Raw genomic sequence first — 24,529 nt, forward strand, 5'->3', positions numbered from 1 at the left:
GCTGTGATTCCTGTATCTTTCTATTTCTCTTCAGGGTCTAGGCTCCATCAACTAGAGCCATGTACCAATAACCGTAAATTTTATGGCTTTTGTAACCATGACTAAGAAAAACAGTGAGAAAAAATGTTCATTAAAAGTATACCCTCTTCAAATAGCTGAAAGAGTATGATTTTATTGTGCTACCAAAAAAAAAAACAACATTAAAAAGTGATGACTATAATTGCTTTCAGTACAGTATGTAAAAAAGATACAGGAAGGCCCTTTAAAACAATTTTATAATATAACTTTCTCTGACAACAATCATAATAACATTGAGGTAATGTCTCTCCTTTTCAGGACAGGTTATTTTTCAAGTTTTGTTGTCTACTCCAGTAATTATTATAATTAGCACTGTTACATTTTGCTAATGGAAATGCTAATACTGAATTTTAAACTTAATTTCTACCTTGGAGGACAAATAATATAATGCCGATTATTCTTAAATTAGCTCAGTATATACAGAAATCTAAAATACCAAAAATTCAAATTATTTAGTCTTTTATATTTCAATGAAATTATAATTACAAAACCTTATTAAATTCTCATTTCTCACTAGCTTTTATCTGCTAACCTAGTACTTCTGATTGTTCTGTTATGCTTAAACTAGTAATAGGGTAAAATAAACTACATTTATCTAAATAACAGGCAAGGGCTTTATGTTTTTTACTCAATGTTGAAGAAAGATTTCAAAATCAGACATTGATCAGTTTTTAAAGCAATATATTTTTTTCTTTTTCATTACCCGAGGACAGTTTCCTCCTCATTGCTTTTATTATTTATTTATTTATATTTTAAAAAACATTTATTTTTTTCTTTTTTAGAGAGAGGGGAAGGTAGGGAGAAAGTGAGGAAGAGAAACATCAATGTGTGAGAGATATATCAATGGGTTGCCTCTGACATGCCCCCAACTGGGGACCTGGCCCACAACCCAGGCATGTGCCCTGAATGGGAATCGAACCATATTTGACTTCATAGACGTAACACTCATGGTTGAAGGTTTTCATACTTACAAATAAATAATGACAATGAAAACGTTCTAACATAATGTACATTTTTAAGTTGATTTTCCTAATAAAGAATGTTATAGCGCAGGATCAACCATTAAAATTCTCAGTCTCCAGTTAAAAAGATTGTATCTTTAAAGGAATCTTACTAACGTTTGTTCGTTTTTTAACCTTTTTTTCTTGAACACTTATGAAAAAATATGTTGTGTACTAATAATTGAATAATAGTATAATAACCAGTAGCCAAATATTACACTTTCTGAAGACCTAAGAAAAAATGTTAATTAAATGATATTCAACATTATAATAGTCCACTGGAAAATAACCATATAATGAACAAGAATTTAAGGGTTCGTGACATGTGTATATAAAAACCTATACATGTTTTTATATAAAACAACAGAACTAAGAACTAGCATTTATTTTTATGTTCACAAATTCAAGATATAGAGTAACAAATAATTTTCACAGTGGAAAGCAGAATTCAGTAAAGTTTTAGGAAGGTTCCATAGCAAGCCAGCAACTCACTCTCTAAAGAATATGACCTTCTGGCTTGCAGCAACCTCATGTATATTAGTTGTTCATTCTCTTTGTTCAATACAGAATAGTTGCAAAATAAATCTATTCATTTTCAGAAAATTTTATTCTAAAATTTTCAATAATTTTTGTAATTATTTTCATCCTGCAATTAATACATTACTTATAATTTTAGACAATTTCTTCAGATTAACAGTATGACTTTAAAATATCAGTATCTTAATCTTTTTTTTTTTTTTTTTTAGTTTTCCAGTCTTAAAAGTGTTATTGGTTAATAAGGTGTATAAATCTACTGACCTATGGCCCCTCCTGAGAAATCAGACTGAGTCATTTTTACCTATCATCCTTAGTATTTGAATGTCACAATTAGAGGATATAACAAGTAAAATATTCTTTATACCCCTAGGAAGAATATACAGGTGTTTTAAAAACAAAAAAAGTCAATAATTGAGTATAACTGAGCATTTGCTAATTGTTGCTGTATGGAAGCAAAAATATTATTCAAATTAAATTGTATCAACTTTCTCTCTTCCAAAATATATGTTCCATTTTCCTTCCCCTACTGTCTTTAGAACAAAAAATAAGAGACCTTATACCATTTAATGGTGAATAACTGGGTCAGAGAAAATAGAGTTCATACAGCAGAAAACATGTTTTAGGTAAATAAAAATATGCACGCACATGCATAATATATACTATATACCTACTCAAGTACATAATATACACCCTTCTCTAATACACATACATGTTCAGTCATTTTTCTCATAGTTTTTAACCAAATAAATAATTTTTCACAGATTATACAACCTTTAGTTGAAATAACTTAAAAACACCATCAGTTCCTTAGGGAAAGAACATTCTAATGTTAGACCTTTTGCTTATTTTCTTATGAGGCATTGAGTTACAGTAGGAAGATACTTCTTAGTTCTGTCTCGAACTTGATTTGTTAATCAGCCAAAATGCCTTAGGTTTTTCACTCATAAAACAAGAACTGGAATTCTGCACTCTCTAATTTGAGTGGTTACACAGCAACGTAAGTCATATACAAAAACCAAAAATGTGGAAGCATTTTGCAAACATAATAGTGTTATTAATCATAAAAAGGATCTCAAATCTAGCCATAATTGTGTCAACTATTTCGATTATTTAGTTCCTTTTGATTAGCCCTAATGAAAGAGCTTAAATGTAAGCAGCTTACTTGAATCTCTAAGAATAAGAGTCTCCATCTACATACTTTGTTACATTAAGTCAAATATTAATGCATTATTTTCCTTTTTACGTATTAATATGTATTACTTGGATTTTTCTCTTTCCAAATAATTCAAACAGAAAACCCAGTGATACAGCTTTGCACTCTTTTATAGTTCCTTCCAAAATTCAAGTTTGTTGAATTTATGGCACAATTTTAGAAAGTCCAACACAAAAATCAGATCTGTGGCTAAAATGGGAATTACCCTTCAAATTACAAAAGGATTCTTTATCTTACAAAGACAAAGTCACAATAGTAAGTAAGCTTGGTCATAATTCAGAAAAGGATGTAAAGCCCAGTCAAGGTACCTCCTAGCCGTGGAACTTTGGGCAAGCTACTTAACTTGTCTGACCTCAGTTTCTGTATCTAGAACATAGGAGTAATATCCAACTTTTCAAAGATGTGGCAACAATCAAATGGTATACGGGTACATAAGGTGCTTAGCATGGTGCATAGTGAATAAAATGTACCTAAAAAAAATATCTATTATATAAATGACTTTACATACTTATAAATAAAGAAAGGTAGAGACAATCAATGGGATAATATAAACAAAAATTAATGCTTAATTCATCTTTTAAGTAGCACATTTTGCAAAGTATTTTATTCAAAGTACTGCCTGCAAAAGAAAACCTAAGCTACTTGTGCCTTAACAAAACTCAAGAGTCAGAATGTCTGGGAATGACTTTTAATACAAAAACAGTCTTAAGTGGCATTAAGAATGTGCCCTGTCCTGCGTACTATACAAAAGATAAAATAAAAATGAATAGTTCTAGTTTTTACACTCACCCCAATGGCTCACCTTGGGCACTTCTACTGTGGAAAGATGGACAGTACAAATAGGAATCAGACTGAATGGAGAATGACCTCCTGGCTCAAACAAAGGGAAGACAAGCCTCCTTGTCCCTGCTAAGGGCTTGATGGTCCTGGCATACTCTAAGAGAAGCCTTAAGAAGGCACTGAACATGCCATGTAACAAAACTCATAGGAGGAAAGGCTTTAGAATCAGTTATGTCAAAACCCAAATTACTTTTGACTTTCTTTACATACTAAAAAAGGAAAAAAAAATTACAACAAAGAAAATCCTTATTTTCAAATGTTTAACATATATAGTTGTTTCATTATAATATGGCTTGTGAAATTCTTATCCACTGACTCTTAAGAGAATATCAATCTTCCATACCAATTCTATTAGCTACCTTATGTGGTCTAATTCTGAGTCTTTCCTTTTGTATTTACACAGGGATTTGTATGGATCCAGACATGCTTTTTGGGAAAAAGCATTGTCTATACCTACTGTTCACTGCCTTGCAGAAACGAGCTGGTCCTTCCCCAGGCCAAAACGCAATTTATTATTAAATCCCTGCCTTGCATACCAGAGAAAAGGCCTATGGATTTCTTTTCAATCAACAATACAGAATAATAATGGCATTTCCAGTTCTTGCCTCTGATCTTAATTTTCAATTATCTGATTGAAAATGCTCCTGCAAAAAATAACAGTTAATTAAAAATAAAAAATAACAGAAATTTAAAATAACAGTTAAAACTAAAAATAAAACAGAACAAAACACTTGGTTGTGGGATCAAAGGGGAAATCCCAAAAAGAATTACTAGGAATAGCTTCAGATACAAGCTGAGAGACTTGATGTCCTGTTTTTTGTTTAATTGCCCCCCTCCCTCCTCGCGCACCCTACCCTCATAAAAAAAAGTAACCATAGGAGGTGGGCAGTTTTGATATTATTTTCAAGTTTCACTTGGGGAAGAAAAATCACACAGATAGAGTCTAAATAAGGGTTTTGTATCTGCTACTGTGGCAATACAAAGTCACATGCTTAGCCAGTTAATATATCTGTAAAGTCAATAGAAAAAATAAATGTGGCAGTTTCCAGTGACAAATTGTACACATAAAATCTGGTTGTGGAATGACTTCAATGTCACAGAGTCAGAAAAAGTTTAAATTAAAAGTTCTTGCTATATCATTTTTATCTTTAAAACTATCAGAAAAAATCCAAGAGGTTGAATGACTTATCTAAGATTACAAAACAAGGAGGTGGGAAATTCAGGACCAGCACCCTTGACTCTCAATCAAGCACACTTTGCACTTTCTGCAAGTAAAGTAATTGTAAACATGGAATGCACCAGTATTTTACTTAAAAATAGCAATTATGATAAAGCAGTGAGGGTTGGGGGAAAGCTAATCAAATTAGTATTTTTGACAATGGTACAGCAAAACCCCCCTGAAACTATATTCGTATTTTAAAATAATAGTGATAACTGAATAAAGATATTAGTTTCATAAGTTTTTCCCCCACTGTTTTGTATTACTTGAAATTCTAGCTTCTACTAGAACAACCATAACTCTCATCAGAGATCTAAAAGAGATCTTTACTTGTGTCTCAGGAGCACAAAAAGGTGAAGGGATGGGATGTCCTTCTAGTAGATTTGATCTCTTCTGTAACAATACTCTTACAAATGCTTCTTTTTCTATGTATTTGGCATGCTGGCCTCAATATACGTCTGTATCTTTCTTTGAGATCATCACTCAGGTAGTTGTAACTACTTGAAGAATACTAGAGACATAGGGTGACTTTTGACGGTCCTACTTTCCAATTTTGATTGGTGTCTCCCTAACCAAGAATTCTACATGTACCTTTTGGCCCTCTGAGCAGCACTAGGGTGGTTGGCAAGAATAACCGCCTTAAGAAAGAAGCCAAGGAGAAGTGGTTGGTCCATTTTCTAAGAAAGATTGGTATGATGTGAAAGCACCAGCTATGTTCAATATAAGAAATATTGGGAAAACACTAGTTACAAGAATTCAAGGAACCAAAATCACATCTGATGGTCTCAAGGGTCATGTTTTTGAAGTCTGCCTAGCTGATATGTAGAATGATGAAGTTGCATTTAGAAAATTCAAACTATTACTGAGGATGTTTGGGGCAAAAACTGCCTGCCTATTTTCCATAGCACGGATTTTACCCATAACAAAAATGTGCTCCACAGTCAAAAACTGGCAGTCTATAACTGAAGCTCATGTTGATATCAAGACTACTGATAGTTATTTTCTTCATCTATTCTGTGTTGGTTTTAATTTTAAAAAAATGCAACAATCAGATCCAAACACCTCTAATGCTCAGCATCAAGAGGTTCGCCAAATCTGGAAAATGATGGAAATCATGACCCGAGAGGTACAGACAAATGACTTCTAAGAAATGGTCAATAAATTGACTTCACATAGCATTGTAAAAGACATAGAAAAGGCTTTCCAATCCATTGACCCACTCCATGATGTCTCAGAAAAATCAAAATGCTGAAGGAACCCAAGTTTAATGAGGAAAGCTCATGCAGCTTCATGACAGCAGTTCTGGAAAAGCTACTGGGAATGAGACAGGTGCTAAAGTTGAACAAACTGATAGATATGAACCCCAGTCCAAGAATCTGTTTAAATTTCAGACTTAACGGTGACAAATAGAAAATCCTATTTGTGATTTTTTAAAAAAAATTTACCTTCTTTGGTTTGTGGGCTTTCTTTACCTTAAAGATCTTTTCATCCCCAGATCGATTCTGTTTTCTCTACCCCGATCTTCCTTAAATAAAATACAAGGGACCGTGGAAGAAAGGGGGCTTTAGAGGCCACTTAGTTTCAAACCCTCACCCACTGCAAAATGTTACACCTCCCAAATATTCAAAGGCATGTATCATATTCTCTCAGGTCTTTATCTTTCAAGCAATCTCAAGAAAAAGTCAGAATAAAATGTACAGGGGACCATGGAATTTATCTTAATCACACTGTTTCATGTTAAAATACGGAGGATTCATTTTACTGGAATTTACTACACAGAAACAAAACTCTCTTTTTAAAACATTAAGAAATGTAATAATAACTTTTTTTAAATCTAAAGAAAATATAATTTTAAACGTTAAAGTAATTTGATCAACTATCCAGTGCAAATACAGACAAAGGAGAATGGCACTATTCTCCTGAAATGTAAATGACACCTGTACATGTGTAAATATGAACCTGACTTCCCAGATAATGACAGGTCAGGTTATAGTCAAAGCACTGAATGCAAATTTCTAACTTTTTGAAAGCTGCTTATTTTGACTTTAAAGCCTTATAAACTAAATTTATAAAAAAAAATTGGGCATAAACCTTAATAAAATGATAATTTTCCTGAACAGTTATTAGAAAAACTGTAAGAATATGGATTTAAAACAACAGAGTTATTGAGAACACCTTGGTTCTTAAGTCATCGTTGAAGCTTTGTAAAAAGAATGTATGTAAAAATAATTTTTTTCTAGGATAGATCACCAAATCATAATCTATATTACTAAAGAGTGGTAATTTAATTTTTATTACCACTATTTCATCGTTTTCCTAAAATAATACAATACACAAGCTATATACTTCTAAATGTAATATAATACTAAAATAGCACTCACTCCCCACAAAAACAAAACATTCAAATACATATGAATGTAAAAGGGGAAAAAGGTTACTATACAATGCCAAAATGTATCATTTAAATCAGGGGATAAGCTTATATGTAAATAAAATTGTCCGGTACTTTACCACAAGAAAATGGTTAGAGAGGCTGTCACCATATTTTAAGTACACGTACAGAGAGCCTGAATCAATACCCAGCTACGTGGTTACAGGTGAAACTCACTCTGGGTGCTCAGGTGAACACCACTACCAGAAAGGAAAGCTGGTATAATAAATTAAAATAGTATAAAAGCTGCATCTAGTCAGTTTCTGAGTTAATAAACACAAGCAAATCAAGAGTCAGTTATGAATCATTGTCAATAAAAAAGAAAAGCAAAAACACTGAATGGGGGTAGAAGACGGAAATGTTAAAATTAAAAAAGAAAATGTGAAAAAAATTTTTTGATAATTATCACAGTGCCTTGCACAGTTTTTGCCATGGAGTTTAGCAGCATATCAAATAATATACTAAACAACTGCAAACAGAGAAACCCTCTTTCTGTGTATTATTAGCAGTCAGCCTTGGAAAATAATTACCCTTATGAGCCTTGTCTTCTCATATTTAAAATATGAATAATATGAAGGGCTGTTTAGAAGATTAAATGAACTCACATGTAAAGCCTTATACAAAATAATGAGTAGTAATTGTTATTTTTTATGCTCAAATAATATTCTCTTTATGCATATTTTATAACTATAAATATAAACATGCATATGTTTACACTTCTGTGTAGATAATTTGTAGATCATTCAGGGAAGAACAATCAATTCTCAATTTACTAGAAAAATAAGAGTCAATTAAAAATTCAGTATGCCCAAGTTGTCTAGCTAATTGAGAACATGGTAGATACATACATAAACAGATAGGACAATAGCTCATTAAGATTAGTATAAAAGTTCTTTCAAAAAATTGAAGAGGAAACATCCCAAACTCATTTTAAGAACCTAGCATTACCCTGATACTAGAGCCAAATAAGGACACTAAATTTAAAAAAACACTACAGACCAATATCCCTGATGAACACAGATGAAAAATTCTCAACAAAATATTAACAAACTGATTTCAACAGCACATTAAGAGGATCATACATACACCATGATCAAGAATAATTTATCCCTGTGCAGGGATGGTGCTACAAATGCAAATCAATAAATGTGATATAACACATTAACAGAATGGAAGATAAAAATCATATGATCATCTCTATAGATGTATAAAAAGTATTTGACAAATTTCAATATTCTTTCATGAAAAAATTCTCAACAAAATGAATATAAAGAAATATACCTCAACATAACAAAGGTTGTGTATGCCAAAATATAGAGACAACCTAAGGGTCTGTCTACAGATGAATGAATAAAGATGTGTGAAAGACACACTTACACACACACATGAATATTACTCAGCCGTGAGAAGGAAATCCTGCCATTTGTAACAACATCGATGGAACTTGAGAGCATTATGCTAAGTGAAGTAAGTCAGAGAAAGATTAACATTGTATGATATCACTTATATGTGAAATAAAAAACAAACAAATTGAACTTGTAGAAACAGGGTATTAGAGTGGCTACCAGGGGATGGGGAAAAAAAAGAAATCTTGGTTGAAGGCTATACGGTGTCAGAAGATGAGTAGTTCTGGAAATCAGATGTACTGAATTATGAGTATAGTTAGTATTGGTATATTATAATGCTTCAAAGTTGTTAGGACAGTAAATCTTAAATGTTCTCCTCGCCACTAAAAAATAATGCTAGGTATATGATGTGATGGAGGTATTAGATAATGCTACAAGGGTAACCATTTCCCAATATATAAGTGTACCAAATCAATACACTGTACACCTCAAACTTAGAGAATGTTAGGCGTTAATTATATCTCAATAAACCTCGAAACAAAAAAGGCTAGCATACATACAAGGCCTGTTTAAGACACAGCAATAGATCACAAAATAGGAATTATAAACAAAATCTTTCAAATTGGCATTATGTAGTCTTCAAATGAAGAGAGTATAGGGTAGTTGAGAGAAAAATAAAACAATGACAACACTAAAGCAGAGTTAGCATACTGGGAGGTGTTGTTAATGGAATATGCTATTTCCATCCTGTTCTTTTAGGCAGTAGAACACTGTCATAAAGTAAGGGCTCGGCAGGCAGGCAGACCTGAGTCTGAATCCTGAGTAAATTACTTAATATCTCTATGCCTTAGTTTCCTCACTATACAATAAAGATAATAAAAAATGTACCCACTTTGTCAGGTAGATTACATGAAGTAATAAAGGGTTAAATGAGATAATGTACATCAATGTCTGATCCAATAAATGTTAGCTCTTATAACTTAAGGAATGTCTTTCTATAGTTTCAGACAAAATATCTAAGACTTGGTGACCATAAAGACATAAACATATACTAAAGATAATATAACACACTGTTCAAACCAATACAGATTTTATTCAAATATGAATATAAATTATTGTAATTTTATTAATAAATATGAATGAATTCTTATCATTTTGTTCACATTAACTGTATTTTCTTAATAAATAAAATTTGGTCATTGGGTCAAATATTAGTAATGTTGATCAATTTGGAGCTAGTTTAGCTGTATATACAGCATTAGCAACAATGACTCATTTAGTTTTCTTTCTCTTAACACGTCTAGCTCCCACCCTTAAACATGGTAGCTGCTAAATAACTTGCATATAGTAGGTACCTCGAAGAGCTTAACTGAATGGATTTTCAGGTAGCCCACCCAAAAAGTACTGTTTAAAATTTCTTTTACAAACGACAAGTATTTAATTATACACTTTTCAGAAAAGGTCCAATAGCATAGTGGTTAAGATCATGGGTATGAGAGACATAAAGACCTCCCTATTAATCCTGCCTCTGTACAGTGCGATCCTGGGCAAGTTAATCTAAGTGTCTTTCTTTGTTTATGAATTTAGAATAATAAGGAATGTGATGTATTTAGCACAGTGCCCGACATATGGAAGTCATTCATATAACAAGTGATTTATACCAAAGTTCAGAAAAAGGAGCTTGAGAAAGATCAGTGCACCTGGACTTGTGGAAAATGTATCAGTTTTTAGTATTAAAGCTGACCAACACACACAGTTTTCTCTCACTAATGGGAGAACACCTCAATATCAGCCTTAATGACTCCATAGCAGCTTATATTTTTCAACCATACAGATCTTCTCTTCTACTATAAAAGCTTGTATTTAGCACATATAAAACTTTCACATTGAAAACACTTTATAAGTAAGCAGATTTCTTTTAGAGGATATAAACATTTTAGAAAATAAGTACACTCATGGAATGCATTTAAAATTTGTGTTAACAATCAAAATGAAAATCTATTTGCTTTGAACAAAATGGTACTGTTCCTAAATTAACCGACTTTGTGTTCTGCCATCACCTAAAATTTGCTGATGCAGCTGTTCTGTAATGTGATATGGCTTCTGAAGGAAAATAAACCTTTTAAAACATTAAATTATTTTAAAACTCATATATTAGAATAATTAGGCATTCTTGCATTTTACTATGGAAGGTAAACAAATATAGTGATGTATGTAAATTTTCATAAAGTGATCATGAAATCAAAGATACCAATTTACCAAATGATAATTTTCAAATACTTAAAAAATAGTTTATGAACCTATTTAGAAATATACCTGACTTTTACATAAAAGCATGACTAATCATAATTATCAATATGGTTATTTTTTTTGCCTTGATTTTTCTCCACTGGTGAAAAATTTAAATGATGATAAGAAATAGTTTATTACCTCATAATAGTTTCTTTCTTTTCTTTTATCTTTTGAATAAAAGGAAGGGAAGGGGAAAGTCAAGGAACATATAGCAAGGACTCATGGACAAAACCAAAGGGGAAGAGCTGAGGGAGGGAAGGAGGGAGGGGGAAAGGGAAAGTGGTGGGGGGGGGAGGCAGAGACAAATGTATTTGAAAAAATAAAATTAAATTTAAAAAAAAATCAGGGATTTTCAAATCATCTTTTACTTATATATAGTCTTAAAGAAATAACATTAGAGGAACTTTTAAAACTAGCTATAGTTAAAATGCTATGCCTCTATAATCGATTATAGTATAGAGATTTATAATTAGTATTTCATAATAGCTCTTTATTGAAATTAGCTGACTGAAATATAAACTCTCAATTTTAGTTAATGTAAATTTCAACAATTCTTTTTATATAATAATACTTCAGCTTTGGAAGATACAATGGGTTAAAAATTATACTTTTTCATTTTATATATATGTAAATATACCTGAATATATGCATGTGTTTATTGTATATGTATATACATACACACACATACAGTTTCACCAAATAATTTATACAATCCAAAAACCCAAAACTCTCATTGGCAATATTTTTTACTTATATTTCCATTATCTTTAATAATTTAAATAACAGGAAAGAAAACACTTCTATTACTATACTTACAGAAAAAGGAATGTATATGAGAAAGGTGTTCTGCAAAATTTTATAACATTTATTTTCCTATTTATTTTCAAGTTTGCAGTTAGGTTTAACCAAATAGAAAAATGTCAGAAAATTAAGGCTATTGAAAGGCTTAAGTTAAACCAAACAGAAATTGTAAAAATCACTAACCCAAAGCATGCACTGCTCCTCTATGCCTGCTGGAGCGCTTGCTTGTTTTAATCACGCGAACAGCACTTTCTTTGAACTGCAGCTCACAAAAATTTGCAAGAAATTTTGCCATTTCTTCTGTAATAGTATCCAGGTACGTTTCTTTAATGAATTTCACTGTTGAGGATGGAGCTAAAATTTCATACAGTGTGTTAAAATCCTCTTTTATCACTGAGTATAACTTAAGCATTGCACTTTGGTATCCATGAACCATTATGTCTAAATTCGATTCTCTGCTGTAAGAAGGAAAGCAGTTCTGCAGAAGTTTAGCCAACAGTTTATTCTGTATATTTTGATACTTGATTATAACTTCTGATTCTGGATAAAGAAACAAGAATTGCTGTATGCACTCATTTTTCAACAATATTTTTTGCTGCAAATTGTTTATTTCATTATGGCTTTGTAATTTGCTCACTAAGAAGCGTCGAAGATGTAGTCTTATATCATCCCATATAGATTTTACATCCATAGAGGAATGATCTTCAACAGAATGAAGAGAAGTCCTAGAGAGGAAGTGGAAAGATGTTTCACTCAGAGTTGAAGGAAATGAAATGCTGCTCTGGCAGGAAAGGTCCCAAAGTAAATCCAGTATCACTTCTTCTTGATTTTGTTCATTCTTCAACAAATCTTGCTAAGAAAAGTAAATTATAATGTTAGAAGTGTGATTAACTATAGGGGTAACAGCAAAATATTATTTCTACAGTCATATAAAATTTAGTAACAATTCATTTCAAATTAGAATACTCTGATTCTCTTCCAGATTTTTTTGTATTTATAATATAATTAAGATGTTTTAGAATGTTAGCTTGCATAAACTATATTTTTCAATTACATTTCTAAACATACAGATTTTAGCCCTCATTATCCAGCCCTTGATATAACCTAAGCATTATAAAAACTGCAGATTAAACATTCTAAATAAAAACCTATAGTAAAACATCAATTGAAATGTATTCCTAAGACAAGATAAATTCAGGATCATATCCTAATTAGTTCCTAGTAGGTAATTTTCATGCCTGTATGAGTGTACTTATTATTATAGAACCCCAAATGAACATACAAAACGGAGACCTTTAAATATATTATGTTCCTAGGGGTTATTAATAGCTGTCATCCTGAGAAATAAAATTTAACTTTAGATTTTAAAGACTTTACCTTTCATTTAAATTCCTTTTTGGGAGCCATGTTAATAAAGATTTTACTTTGGAAATTAATCTGAGAATATTTCAGTTCTCTCCAAAGAAATAACTAACTCAAAATGGGGAAACAATACTCTCAGAATCATTCCCCAAAAGATGATATGAAAGTATTCCTGTATACTTTCCATGCTGACAGAACAATGGTAGGTGTAATTATGAATACCGAAGGAACAAAAAATTACTTTCTTTTTGGATTTTGTACACATTCCTTTTACATGCTGACTTTCCTAATTATGTCTGTTTCAGCTAATACTGAAATTTAGTTTATACTCTCTAGGTAGCAAGAAGCTGATTATAAGAAAAATGGAAGTAAGGTTGAAGTGGCATAAAATAAAGCTGGCATTGAAATTTTTTTCCAACAAAAATACCACATGTATTATGTGTAATTCAGAATTAGGAACAATTCCTAGACAAATCCAGGAATTTGCTTTAGGTCATTCTAAGCATTTTAATGTCTAGTTTAATATTCTCCCTGTGATAAAAAAAAATACCCAATATCTATACAGTATTTTATTATAGAAAAAGTACTTTATATTCCATAGAGTTTCTGGCTTATTCATTCTGAAAACTCTGTGACATAGATATTTAAAAACCCAATCTACATGTAAGAACACTAAATAGCACATTTAAGTTACTTTCCACTTGTCACAGACAATAAAGTGTAGAATTCAGCATGGACCCACAGCTTCCTTTTCCTCATCCTTGTTCAGTTTACTGCATTCTACAGAGCCACAAAGTACATTGGTCTTTCTGAAGCTTCTCTCTCTTTGCCATGTATTTAGTTCTTTTGATGTTTTCCAGAAAAGAATTGTCCTATAGAGTCCAGGACATCAGTATTATAGTAAATCATATAAAGCAAGTGAGTCATATTAGTGCCACAACCTTGGGTATCTTAAGTCAGTCAATAACTATAAATATTTGATCAAAGTATAATAGATTACAGAGGTTTAAAATATGTGTTTAGTCTGCTTAAATTTTAAAAACAACTTCAGGATAATAGCCATAATGAGGACCTGTTTCTTATTTAAACAGCTAGATAATTAATAAATAGAAAATTTTCTATGGAAAAATAGTTCCATGAAAAATCCTGTTGGGATTGACAATTTTATCATGTAAAAACTTGATAAGAAGGTCATTTTAAACTGGATCTGTTTCAATAATGTGGTCTTTCCTCAAAATTACATGATCAATTATGTAAAAATAAATCCCTAGGTCTCAAACAAGCCTCTCATTCTAATGAATTTGAGCAAAACTAAGGCGGCCTTTGCCCTGCAGTGAATAGAGAATGACTTATGTGTGACAAATTAAAAGATAATTAAAAGCTTTTGCTTTTAATTAAATGAGAAAGCATTATTAAATCAATATTAATGAAATTCAATACACATGGCTCTTAATAGAAATTAAAGGAATAACTATATCCATATTTATTCTTCAAGGCTCCACCTTCAAGAGATAATGGGTGAGAGGATTTTCTTAAAAGAATAAGGCTTCAGGGCACACAGTCTTCCTTTCTTTTCCTTTTATTACTTTGTAAACATTAAAGAGACATCTGCAATAACAGCCAAAAACTATTTTCATCTGATTCTGTCCTCCTGAGCCATCTACAACCTCAAGGTATTTTCCACATCTGCCTTAGTCAATGTTTGATGTTTAGACAAAAATGGTGTCCCCCTTTTCTCTAAATTAAATCAAAACCATAGCTACAGACATGCTGCTTTGTAACATTTGTGTTGTTGCTCTGGGAAACTGTTTTTGCAAGCTAACCACACTTGCAGATAGAGTAATAAAATAAACAAAAATTTATTTAACATAGAGGGTGGTCAGAATCAAGAAATAACCAATATAATAATTTCCCACCAATTAAAAAGTAGTCTCATATAAATTGCTGCCTTGCTTGAAAAGAACTGGACATGCCTGCAGGTTGGGGATAAAGGTAATGATAGACAAGGCTACTTAGTAGATAAAATCAATGATGATCTTATTATGCTTAATAATGAGTATAGAGAGAAAATGACTAGCTGTGAAGGAACACAAAATGTAATAAACATAAACTTTTCCAGTAGATAACTGTGGTACATACACACTTTGTGACGTACATTAAATCACAAGTCACTCAGGAGTTATGTTTAATCTCAATTTATATAAAACTTCATTTTATTGATAAACATCATAGAAAAAATAGAATCAAATAGCTCACTGGATTCCAGTGGGGATACAGAAACAAAACAAAACACAAACCCTAACCCCATGATATGGCAGGCTAATATGGTCACTAAAATAATCACAAATAGAAACTGAGTGAACTGTATTCCTTGTTCACCCATCCCATTCCACTACAAAGTGAAGGGTTTTTTTTTACCAGTATTTTGAGAAAGTTTATCAAATCTCCATGTGGAATAGAAGGTGACTTGGATGAATCATAGTTATTTAACCATTCAAAACAGTCAGTTATTGTCTGTAGCCGCACATCTGGACATTGTTTGTTAACTTCAGACTGTATTTCTTTAATGCAATGTTCTAAGCTATAAAAAAAGAAAAGAAAAAATTATTTTGCTAGGAAGTAGTTAGCTCCATCTCATAATATCACAGGCCCTGAAATGCTTCTATGTGGTACCTAGGTGCATATAATTTACGAAATTATAAAACATTCATATGATATGAAAATAATAACAAAGGGATACTATGTTCTCATTCGTAATTGAAACTGAAAGGTAAAATTTTCTCAAAGTTTCATTTCAAATGCAGTTGAGGAAATATAAGAAATACAGTTGCTCAGAGATAAATTATATATAAATTATTTTGTGTTAAAACAAAAATCAAGTATAGGTGCAATGAAATAATAGTCCTCTTGATAGGCAGTGGATGGAAGACAGAGATAAAATACTTTTGATGGCTGAAGACCAGAAATGTACATTATCTACAAATAGACAAATGACTATATAAAATTATGGGAAACTTCAATAAACGGAATATTAAGAAGTGACAAAGCAGGTAAAATGAGCTTATAATTTTAAAAGTTGGAAAAGATATATGCTGTATATTCACTGTTACTATAGATAAGTACCTTTTCCTGCCATCAAACTCTACTCTAAAAAATGAAACGATGCTAAAAATTGCATATAAAAAAAGACTGGAAGGAAACAAAAACATAAGGTCTTTGAATGATAAAATTTGGGGCTTTTAACTTTATTTTTCCATATTATCAAAACTTTTGGAAGACATAAAATTCTTTATTTACTAAATAAATAAATATGAGGAAATGAGAAAATATGTCCAATTGAATCTTCCAATATATGTCTGCTTTCAAAGGTTCATTCAAAGTATCCTTAACTCTGATATGAAGTAGAATACCATGTTATTTTACTTTTCATATAAAAATCTGTCCATTCATGATATAAATCTTTGTGGGATAAAGATGGAGCCACATGGATATGACATATTACTACCACCTGATGGCAGCATATCTAAACTGCAAGAAAGCTTATGAAAAGGAAAATTCATTTGAAGCTGAATCTCCTAAACCCCAAACTCACAGCTATGCATTTGCCTCTTAATAGTATTAAGAAAGATTTGTTATTAAAATTTTCCTATTTTAAAAATAGCATTGTTATTAATTATAGATCCCATATGATAAAACAATGTAGGCTTTGGAAACAGCTCTGATTATTAAAATTGATGGCATATGAAACTTTCCCAAATTCATCAGGGCTATGTTATCTATATAACATACACTGTAAAACTTTAAGGAAGGCCTTTCAGGAGACTCCTGGGCATGAGTGAATTCAAACTGAATTACCTTGAAACAAATACATTCTGAGATCCAGAGAGCCTTTTCATGAAAACAAAGAACTTATAAGAAAAACAATACCTCCTTTGGTCACAGGCCACTCAATTTCCTCATGAAAGTCTTATTCAGGAATGTCAATTCTAAGTCTGACAGAGACTGGAATATATTTTCTCAACTTAGGAAAGCACTTCTACAGACTGAGAAACATGATGCCCTAAACATTCACCTTGACTTTAGCATCCCTTTATCAAAGGTCTTTATTATAGCATCCTCATGTGTTTCATTCAATGAAATCTAAAGAGATTATAGCAATGCGAATTGGAAAGGCTCAGTGGTTAGTCTACCTAAATCTGTTTCAATTAGGACTCGGCTTTTGGGCTAATCTCTAACATCTGAATCTGGGTAGAGGCCAAGAACTACAATTTATAAATACAGTAAAGCCTATAGAGGGCTAGATATTTTAGCAATTTGTCCAAACACTGATAAAGGGATAGAGCAGGTCCATGTCAGAGGACCTCCCTCATTGATAGAAACTAAGACAGTTGAGCTACCTTTTAAAAGTATTTTGTCACAAATTTTAAAATGTCAGAACTCATTATCTGCACCTAATTTTGTTTTTAGTTGGCTAAATATCTTGTAATTCTGCCATTCACCACTGTCTATACATCTTGTTTTCAAAGTGCAATGGTGTGAAGTTCCGAGATTTATTGCCTATTATTCAAAATACATTTTTCAAAATTTAAAATGAATGTCTCTTCTCAGATACATGGTTAATCTCTTCATTAATGTCCAAAATATATAAAGAACTCATAACACAACAGCAAAACAAAACACCAGATACACTTTAAAAATGGGCAAAGGAACTGAATAAAAATACTTCCAAAGAAGACATACAAAGGGCCAACAGGTATATGAAAAGGTGCTCAATATCCTTCATCATCAGAGAAATGTAAATCAAAACCACAATGAGCATTATCTCCTCACAACTGTTAAGATGGCTATTACTAGAAAGTCAAAAGATAAGTGTTGGCAAAGATGTGGAGGAAAGCGAGTCCTTGTACACTTTTGGTGGGAGTGTAATGTAAATTGGTAGAACCATTTCAGAAGATGGTATGGAGTTTCTTCAAAAAATTAAAAGTAAAACTACCAGATGATCCAGCAATTCCACTTCTGGGTATAGAGTCAAAGGAAATAAAATCAGGATCTTAAAGAGATATCTGCGCTCTCATGTTCATTACAGCATTGTTTCACAATAGCCAAGATAAGCAAACAATCTACATGTCCATCAACAAATGAATGAATTTAAAAATATGGCAAAAATATACAATGAGATATTATTCAGGCTAAAAAAGAAGGAAATCCTGCTATTTGTGACAAATGAGTGAACCTGGAGGACACTGTGCTAAATGAAATGAACCACACACCAAAACACAAATATCACATGATTTCACTTATAGGTGGAACCTAAAAAAAAACAGTCAACAGTAACAGTAGTTCAGTAACAAAAAGTAGAATGATGGTTACCAGAGGCTGCGGGTTGGAGGAAAAGGGAAGATATAGATCATAGGGTACAAACTTTCAGTTATAAGATGAATAAGTTCTGTAGACTTAATATATGGTGACTATAGTTAATAATGTATATTTGAAATCTGCTATGAGAATAGATTAAGTATATAAGAATAGATTAAGTATTATCATGACACACATAAAGTTACCTATAGGAGGTGATGGTTATGTTAACTAGTTTGATTACAGTCATCATTTTATAATGTATACACATAACAAAGTATCATGCTATATACCTTAGATGTACACAATTTTTATTCATCAAAAAAAAAAATTAGTGCCCGTGGAAAAAAAATAAAAAAAATAAAATGTCAGTTTGGTATGTATTCTGGCAATTTATCTTCTTAATTTAGGTCAAAATTAAATTAAAAATTAATTTTCAACATCCGAAAGGTCATTTTTTAATATGTAGTAATATTTTTATATATGGTAATAACATGGGGATAGTAATATTGGGCGGGGAGGTTTAGATATCCTTAGACTTAGATGATGCAGATCTTAGTCTAGTTTTTCTGGAGTAACATGGTACTTGTCTTTATTTTGGTTTAAGTGTTTTCTGTTTAACTGTAAGTTGCTTCAAATTTTCTTTAGAAGCAAGATCAGCCATGAAAAAAATAACCAAAGTAATTCAGCAAATAGAAATCTAATTAGCACATTTATTGTTAGATCCCAAACATTAGGCCAAAAAATGTAAAGACATAAAACAGAAGCAGAATCTTTTCCCTAAATAGTTTAAATCTCCAAATTTACACTATTGGTTGGATTATTAGCAAGGACTTTTTAAAGCATCGTTTTAACTTTATTTGTAATATTAAAACCACTGAAAATATCGTAAATGACCATCACCTGGAGTATGCTATTTATATTTTATTCGGTGTAATAGAGCCATGACGAAGTGAAAACATAGTTATCAACATGGCTGAATCTAACAAATATAACGTTGAGGGGAAAAAGTTACCAATGAATACCACAGTGTGATATTATCCATACAAGAATTTGAAAATATGGCATACAATGCTATGTAAGTGTCCAGAATCACAAGTACAGGTAGTATAAGTGTAAGGGAATGTGCTGGAATGAGCAACATCACCAAATCCAAGGTGGGGATGGAAGTGGGATGAAATTGGTGAGAGACATACAGTGACTTTTAGCAGTACTGGTCATTGGTAACGTTTTAGTCCTTAAACTGAATAGCAGCCGCATGAATGTTTATTATGGAACTCTATATATCTTTCCATACATCTCAACATTTCTTAATAAATTTGAACCTCAAAGGCCTTTAATTATAATGACTCAGAATCATCCAAGTTAATGATGTATACAAGTGGATGCATTACTAAGAGGCTGTAAGTAAATCAATGTATGAAACATTTTTAAAATGCAATATGCAGTATGCTTTTTTAAAGGGTATCTGTGGTAATTTTCCCATTCACTCCTAGGTTCCTTGAGTATAAAAATTACTCAGTGAATGAAGGCATATTTGATAGTCATTAACTGAATGGTGAATATGTGTTAGGCACTGTGATTTGGGAATGCAAACATGAATAAGATGTCGTCCCAACCCAAAAGGATTCTATCTAGTGAGAGAGATAGGTAAATAAATAACTATGGTACAGTAAGACTCGATAAGGTATGTGTATAACGTGCTAAGGCAATACACAGGAGAAAGCCACTAAATGTACCTGTGGGATGTGTATAGGAATCTTCTCCCTGTAAAAGAAGATTATGTGCAAGAGTCTTAATACTTTAAGAAAATTAATGGAATCAATGTAGTTAGAATTCCCTGACCCCGACCCCTGAGAATTCAGTGTTGATCATTTAATCTTACTGTCACGTCACTTTAAAACTTTATTTATTTGGAAAATAAAAAAAAATATGAATTTATTTTTATGCTCACAATTAAACAGACATACTTTAAAAAATTAGCACAAGAGGCTGTTGATACTGGGTTGGTACAGTTGAGGATAAGGAGAGGAACTGAGAAAAAGAGAGGGGGATAATTATGACATAAAATCTTAAAGCTTATGCATATTATAAAAGCTCTCTTATGATTTAAAACACATAGTCTTCATTATTCAGCCACAAAATAGTTAAAAGGAAAAAAATATGTTACACTGGTAAAAATTATGAGAAATTTTCCTGATGCAAAGTTTGTGGAAAACATACGTATCTGCTTTCATAGAAGATCAGAATTTTTATTTTTAAAATCAGGGTAGCAGTGTCATGGCAGAGATTAAATATTACTTCTATAGTATGGGAAATTTAAACATTAAAACACTTTTGTAATGCTGTTACATTTTGATGATCTTGTTTATACTTCTTACCGACAATATAAATTCAGTGCCAGGAAAAGGCTTTTTCAATTCTATCACATGTTTAAAAGTACAAAGAAATAGTTGTGAGATAGAGTTTTCTGGGTTTTTGTTAAGTCCTGCTTATCTAACTAGATTACTAAAATTCCAAGGAAATAACAGGTAACTGATAGTGAAAAGGGTTGATGTATAAAATGTAGTGTGTAAACCATAAGTAAGCCATGAAATAAAAGCTCATTTTCCTGAGACAAAGGTATTTCTGAACAATATTTTTAAAGGCTGAGGAAAGGATTCCTAAAACTACTACAATGGCTAAAATTTACAGTAAGAAATTAAATATTTATGCTGCACTGTTTTCAATATCAGAGAGGTTTTGGTTATTTCAAAATGTTTTACCCATACTTTCAAGGAAAAAATTCCCTCAACACTAAATCTTGTTAACACTGTCTAAATCTTTCTCAACTGTATCCTCCTCTTCCATTTTTATCCTGAAAGACTGGGCTCAGATTCTTAATCCCTCATCTGGACTATATTAATATCCTCCCAAGATTCTACTGTTAACCCTCCTTTTGTTCAGAGTTATTCTGTGAGGAACATAGTATGAAAGAAACTTCAAGTTAGGACCCTCTGTAGATTGTTGCTTTATACCACCAATCCTCAGCACAAAGTCTTAGAGGCCCTTAAAAAGTTTTGCTTTAAGATTGCTTTAAGAAAGTTCAGACCCAGTGTATGGCTATGCCAACTTACAAAATCTAAGGTGCTTTCAAAAGAGTCAACAAATTGTGAAATACTCTCCACACTTCCAGTCAATGGCAGAGTAGTCCTGGGACTGAGAGCTGGAACTGACCAGAGTCAGCCTGGCACTATATCCCAAGGCACAATGAGATCTCTTCTTCTCCCTTTTAAATTTACATCTGACTTGCAATCAATTTTCATAGAGTAGTTATGGGACTTACACAGACGTGACACAGGGCTATGCTAACATTCTAAAAAGAATTTTCCAGAAATGTTCAATAGGGTTATAAAGACACGACAGTTTAATGCCCATGACACACCAGAATAAGTTAATGTTCCTTCTTTTTTTTATCAATGGAAGCTTGTCTAGTACTCTTGGCACAGTTAGCAATGTTAGAATGTGGGCTATCCCAAGAGTCCAAACAAACTGAAATCAGAAGAAAAGCAGGGAACCCACACTAGCATTAAATCTACGCCAACTCCCTGATTCTCTTCCTAAAGAGATAGAAAAAAAGAAGAGAGGGAAGGCATACATAACAATGGGAATCAGAAGAGATCTGGGAGCGTTTCTAGTCTATCTTTATCTCCACTGCCTGGATAAATTCAACCACTAAGCCAGATAACAGATGTGACTATAAGTTAAAAACTGAGGGTTTTAATGGAACCTATGGTCACACAGTAAGGAGGTAGGACAAAAAGCATACATTCCCATATATTGCCAAGGCAAGAAAAGACCAGGGCAGCCCTGCTGGAGAACAATTTTGCAAGAGTAACTGTATAACTTCTAAGGGTCTATCATGTAGATCAGTGCTCATAAGGAAGGACACTGCATGTGGGTGGGTAGGAATGGAAGAAAGACTATATATCATGTAAATGCTCAACAACAGGGAATTGGCTTAATAAACTGCTGGATACACATGTAAGTAAAATTAAAAAGACTGAAGTAGAATTATATGGAGAGATTTTTTTAAAAATATATTCAGTAAAAATATGTAATTATAACATATGTACAAGGTAGGCAAATGTAGATTTATAGTTGTAATACAAATAAATAATACAATAACTAATAAATATTAATATAAGAATGAACTGGGTTTCATGTACTCATATCTGTAAACCTACTTTTACCTACCCCTGTATGCTTCCCATTTGGGTAAAAAAAAAGAAAATGTATTTTGGGGTGCATGCCTATATATGTTGAGAATATTTCTGGATCTTTACACAATAATTTATCAATATAGATTACCTCTGAAGAACAAGACTAGTAGGGTGAGAGGAGGAGAAAAATTTTTCCTTATCTCTGTCTTCATACTCAGCTTTTCCTTATTATCTGCTTTTTTCTACTGAATGAAATTTTCCATGAGCATATATTATTTTAATAATGTAAAAATATTTAATGAAAAAGTATTTGATGGCCGCTTCTTCTATCACATCTACTCATCTAACTGCACACTAGTTTAAGATAAAGCAAACAATAGATGCCGAACAAACATGCCTAATACAAATTCACTGCCTGTCTTCAAGTTGGACTTTGTGCCAGGGCTGTTTTAGGCAGTGGGAATATGGTGAAGAAAAGTTAGTAGTTTTTAAAATAGAAATGAAGGAAGGAATAGTACCACCTTCCAGCCCCCTCACTCAGCTCCCATCCCAGGTGCTATAGGAAGATATTCTTAGTCGTGACGTTCTAGAATTCGGACTGTGATTAGCAATGGTGGTGGTGCTAGTGATGATTTTTAGATAATGTATTGACTCTGATGAATCTCGGACAAGAAGACCCTTTTCCAGGGAAAGCTGGCAGAGTTGGGTTTAAACAAGGCGTTAATTGTCTAACAGGAAGATAAGCCAGACAGAGCAGTCACGTCTTGTTACCAGGGCTCAGTCTCCTTTTACTATCCCTTCCTTGTTGGTCTTGCCCTCACAGCTGATCCAGGTCTTCCCTGGCACCCCCCCCCCCCCCGTGTTACCTCAGACGTGGGGGCTTACTTCCCTCTAGCGGCTAGAGGCCCTGTCAACTGTGATTCTCAGTGGCCTAACTATTGTTGGCTCAAAATCAGATCTGGATTTTTAGTATAATTTTATTCATACTACTGCTATCATCACAGTTTATAAACAAGCAGATGCTTGCCTTTTCTTATTTTCCATGGAAAGATAGTAACAATAATATTCTTCAGGTATATCCTCAAACAATAATTCTTTTTATTCTCTCTCCAGATATGATTAGAAATTCCAAAAAGGTCTTCTGGGTGCCTTGATCTTGCTCCCTTGATGTGAGTGAGTGTTCTTGGTATCTCTTTTGGGTAGCTACAATCTGCCTTTGATCTGTCTTCCTATTTCTGGGAGTAGCTGTTGATATTTATAGCTGTAGATTTGTTTGCTTCCTTCCATTTGCCCAACTGATCCATTTTTCAGCTGGGGGTCAATAACTAAAAGCTATGACATTAGGTGGAAGTGACACCCACCCCATTCTTAAAGTGAACAATGTGTGTATTATATGAACAGGGTGTAATTATTCTCAATGAGGAATTTATACCAAAGCTGCGTGGTTTTTTTTCAGATATATTAAGTAAAATGTTCCTAAACTACATTAGTGGTTTAACAATGGATTTAACTTATAGGAAACCATATTTAGTAGAGGGTAAGTGAGTTAACATTTATTAAACCTTAATTATATTAAGCACTATGGTATGTGTTTAAAATACACAAATTTAATTTAATCAACGTAATGTTTTGTAAGGTAGGTGTTATTATTCTAAAGGGTAAAGTAACCCCAGTAAAGGCACAAAGTTCTGAGTCTACTTATAATTGACTTCTCAGAACATCATTTTGCCTCCTGGTGCTCTGGGAGACAACTCTTTACTGTTTTATGCCTACTTGTCCAAGAGTAGGTGAAGCTAACACACTTAAAAATAAGTTATACTCTTAAAAAATGTCATACACTTAAAATTTATGT

General features: G+C 32.4%; 1 protein-coding gene across 1 annotated transcript in view; it reads right to left on the reverse strand.

The window, feature by feature from the left end:
* KIAA0825 (KIAA0825 ortholog) overlaps nt 1-24,529 on the reverse strand; it is a 386,482-nt gene that overhangs the window by 304,782 nt on the left and 57,171 nt on the right. The window contains exons 3-4 of the mRNA XM_054578604.1: nt 15,539-15,701; nt 11,942-12,611 (exon numbers count right to left, since the gene is read on the reverse strand). Coding sequence (XP_054434579.1) covers nt 11,942-12,611; nt 15,539-15,701 — 833 coding nt within the window. The remainder of the gene's footprint in view (nt 1-11,941; nt 12,612-15,538; nt 15,702-24,529) is intronic.

The sequence above is a fragment of the Pteronotus mesoamericanus genome, unplaced genomic scaffold (genome assembly GCF_021234165.1).
Source record: "Pteronotus mesoamericanus isolate MK-2021 breed Mesoamerican mustached bat unplaced genomic scaffold, CSHL_Meso_final contig_50, whole genome shotgun sequence".
Classification (NCBI taxonomy): domain Eukaryota; kingdom Metazoa; phylum Chordata; class Mammalia; order Chiroptera; family Mormoopidae; genus Pteronotus; species Pteronotus mesoamericanus.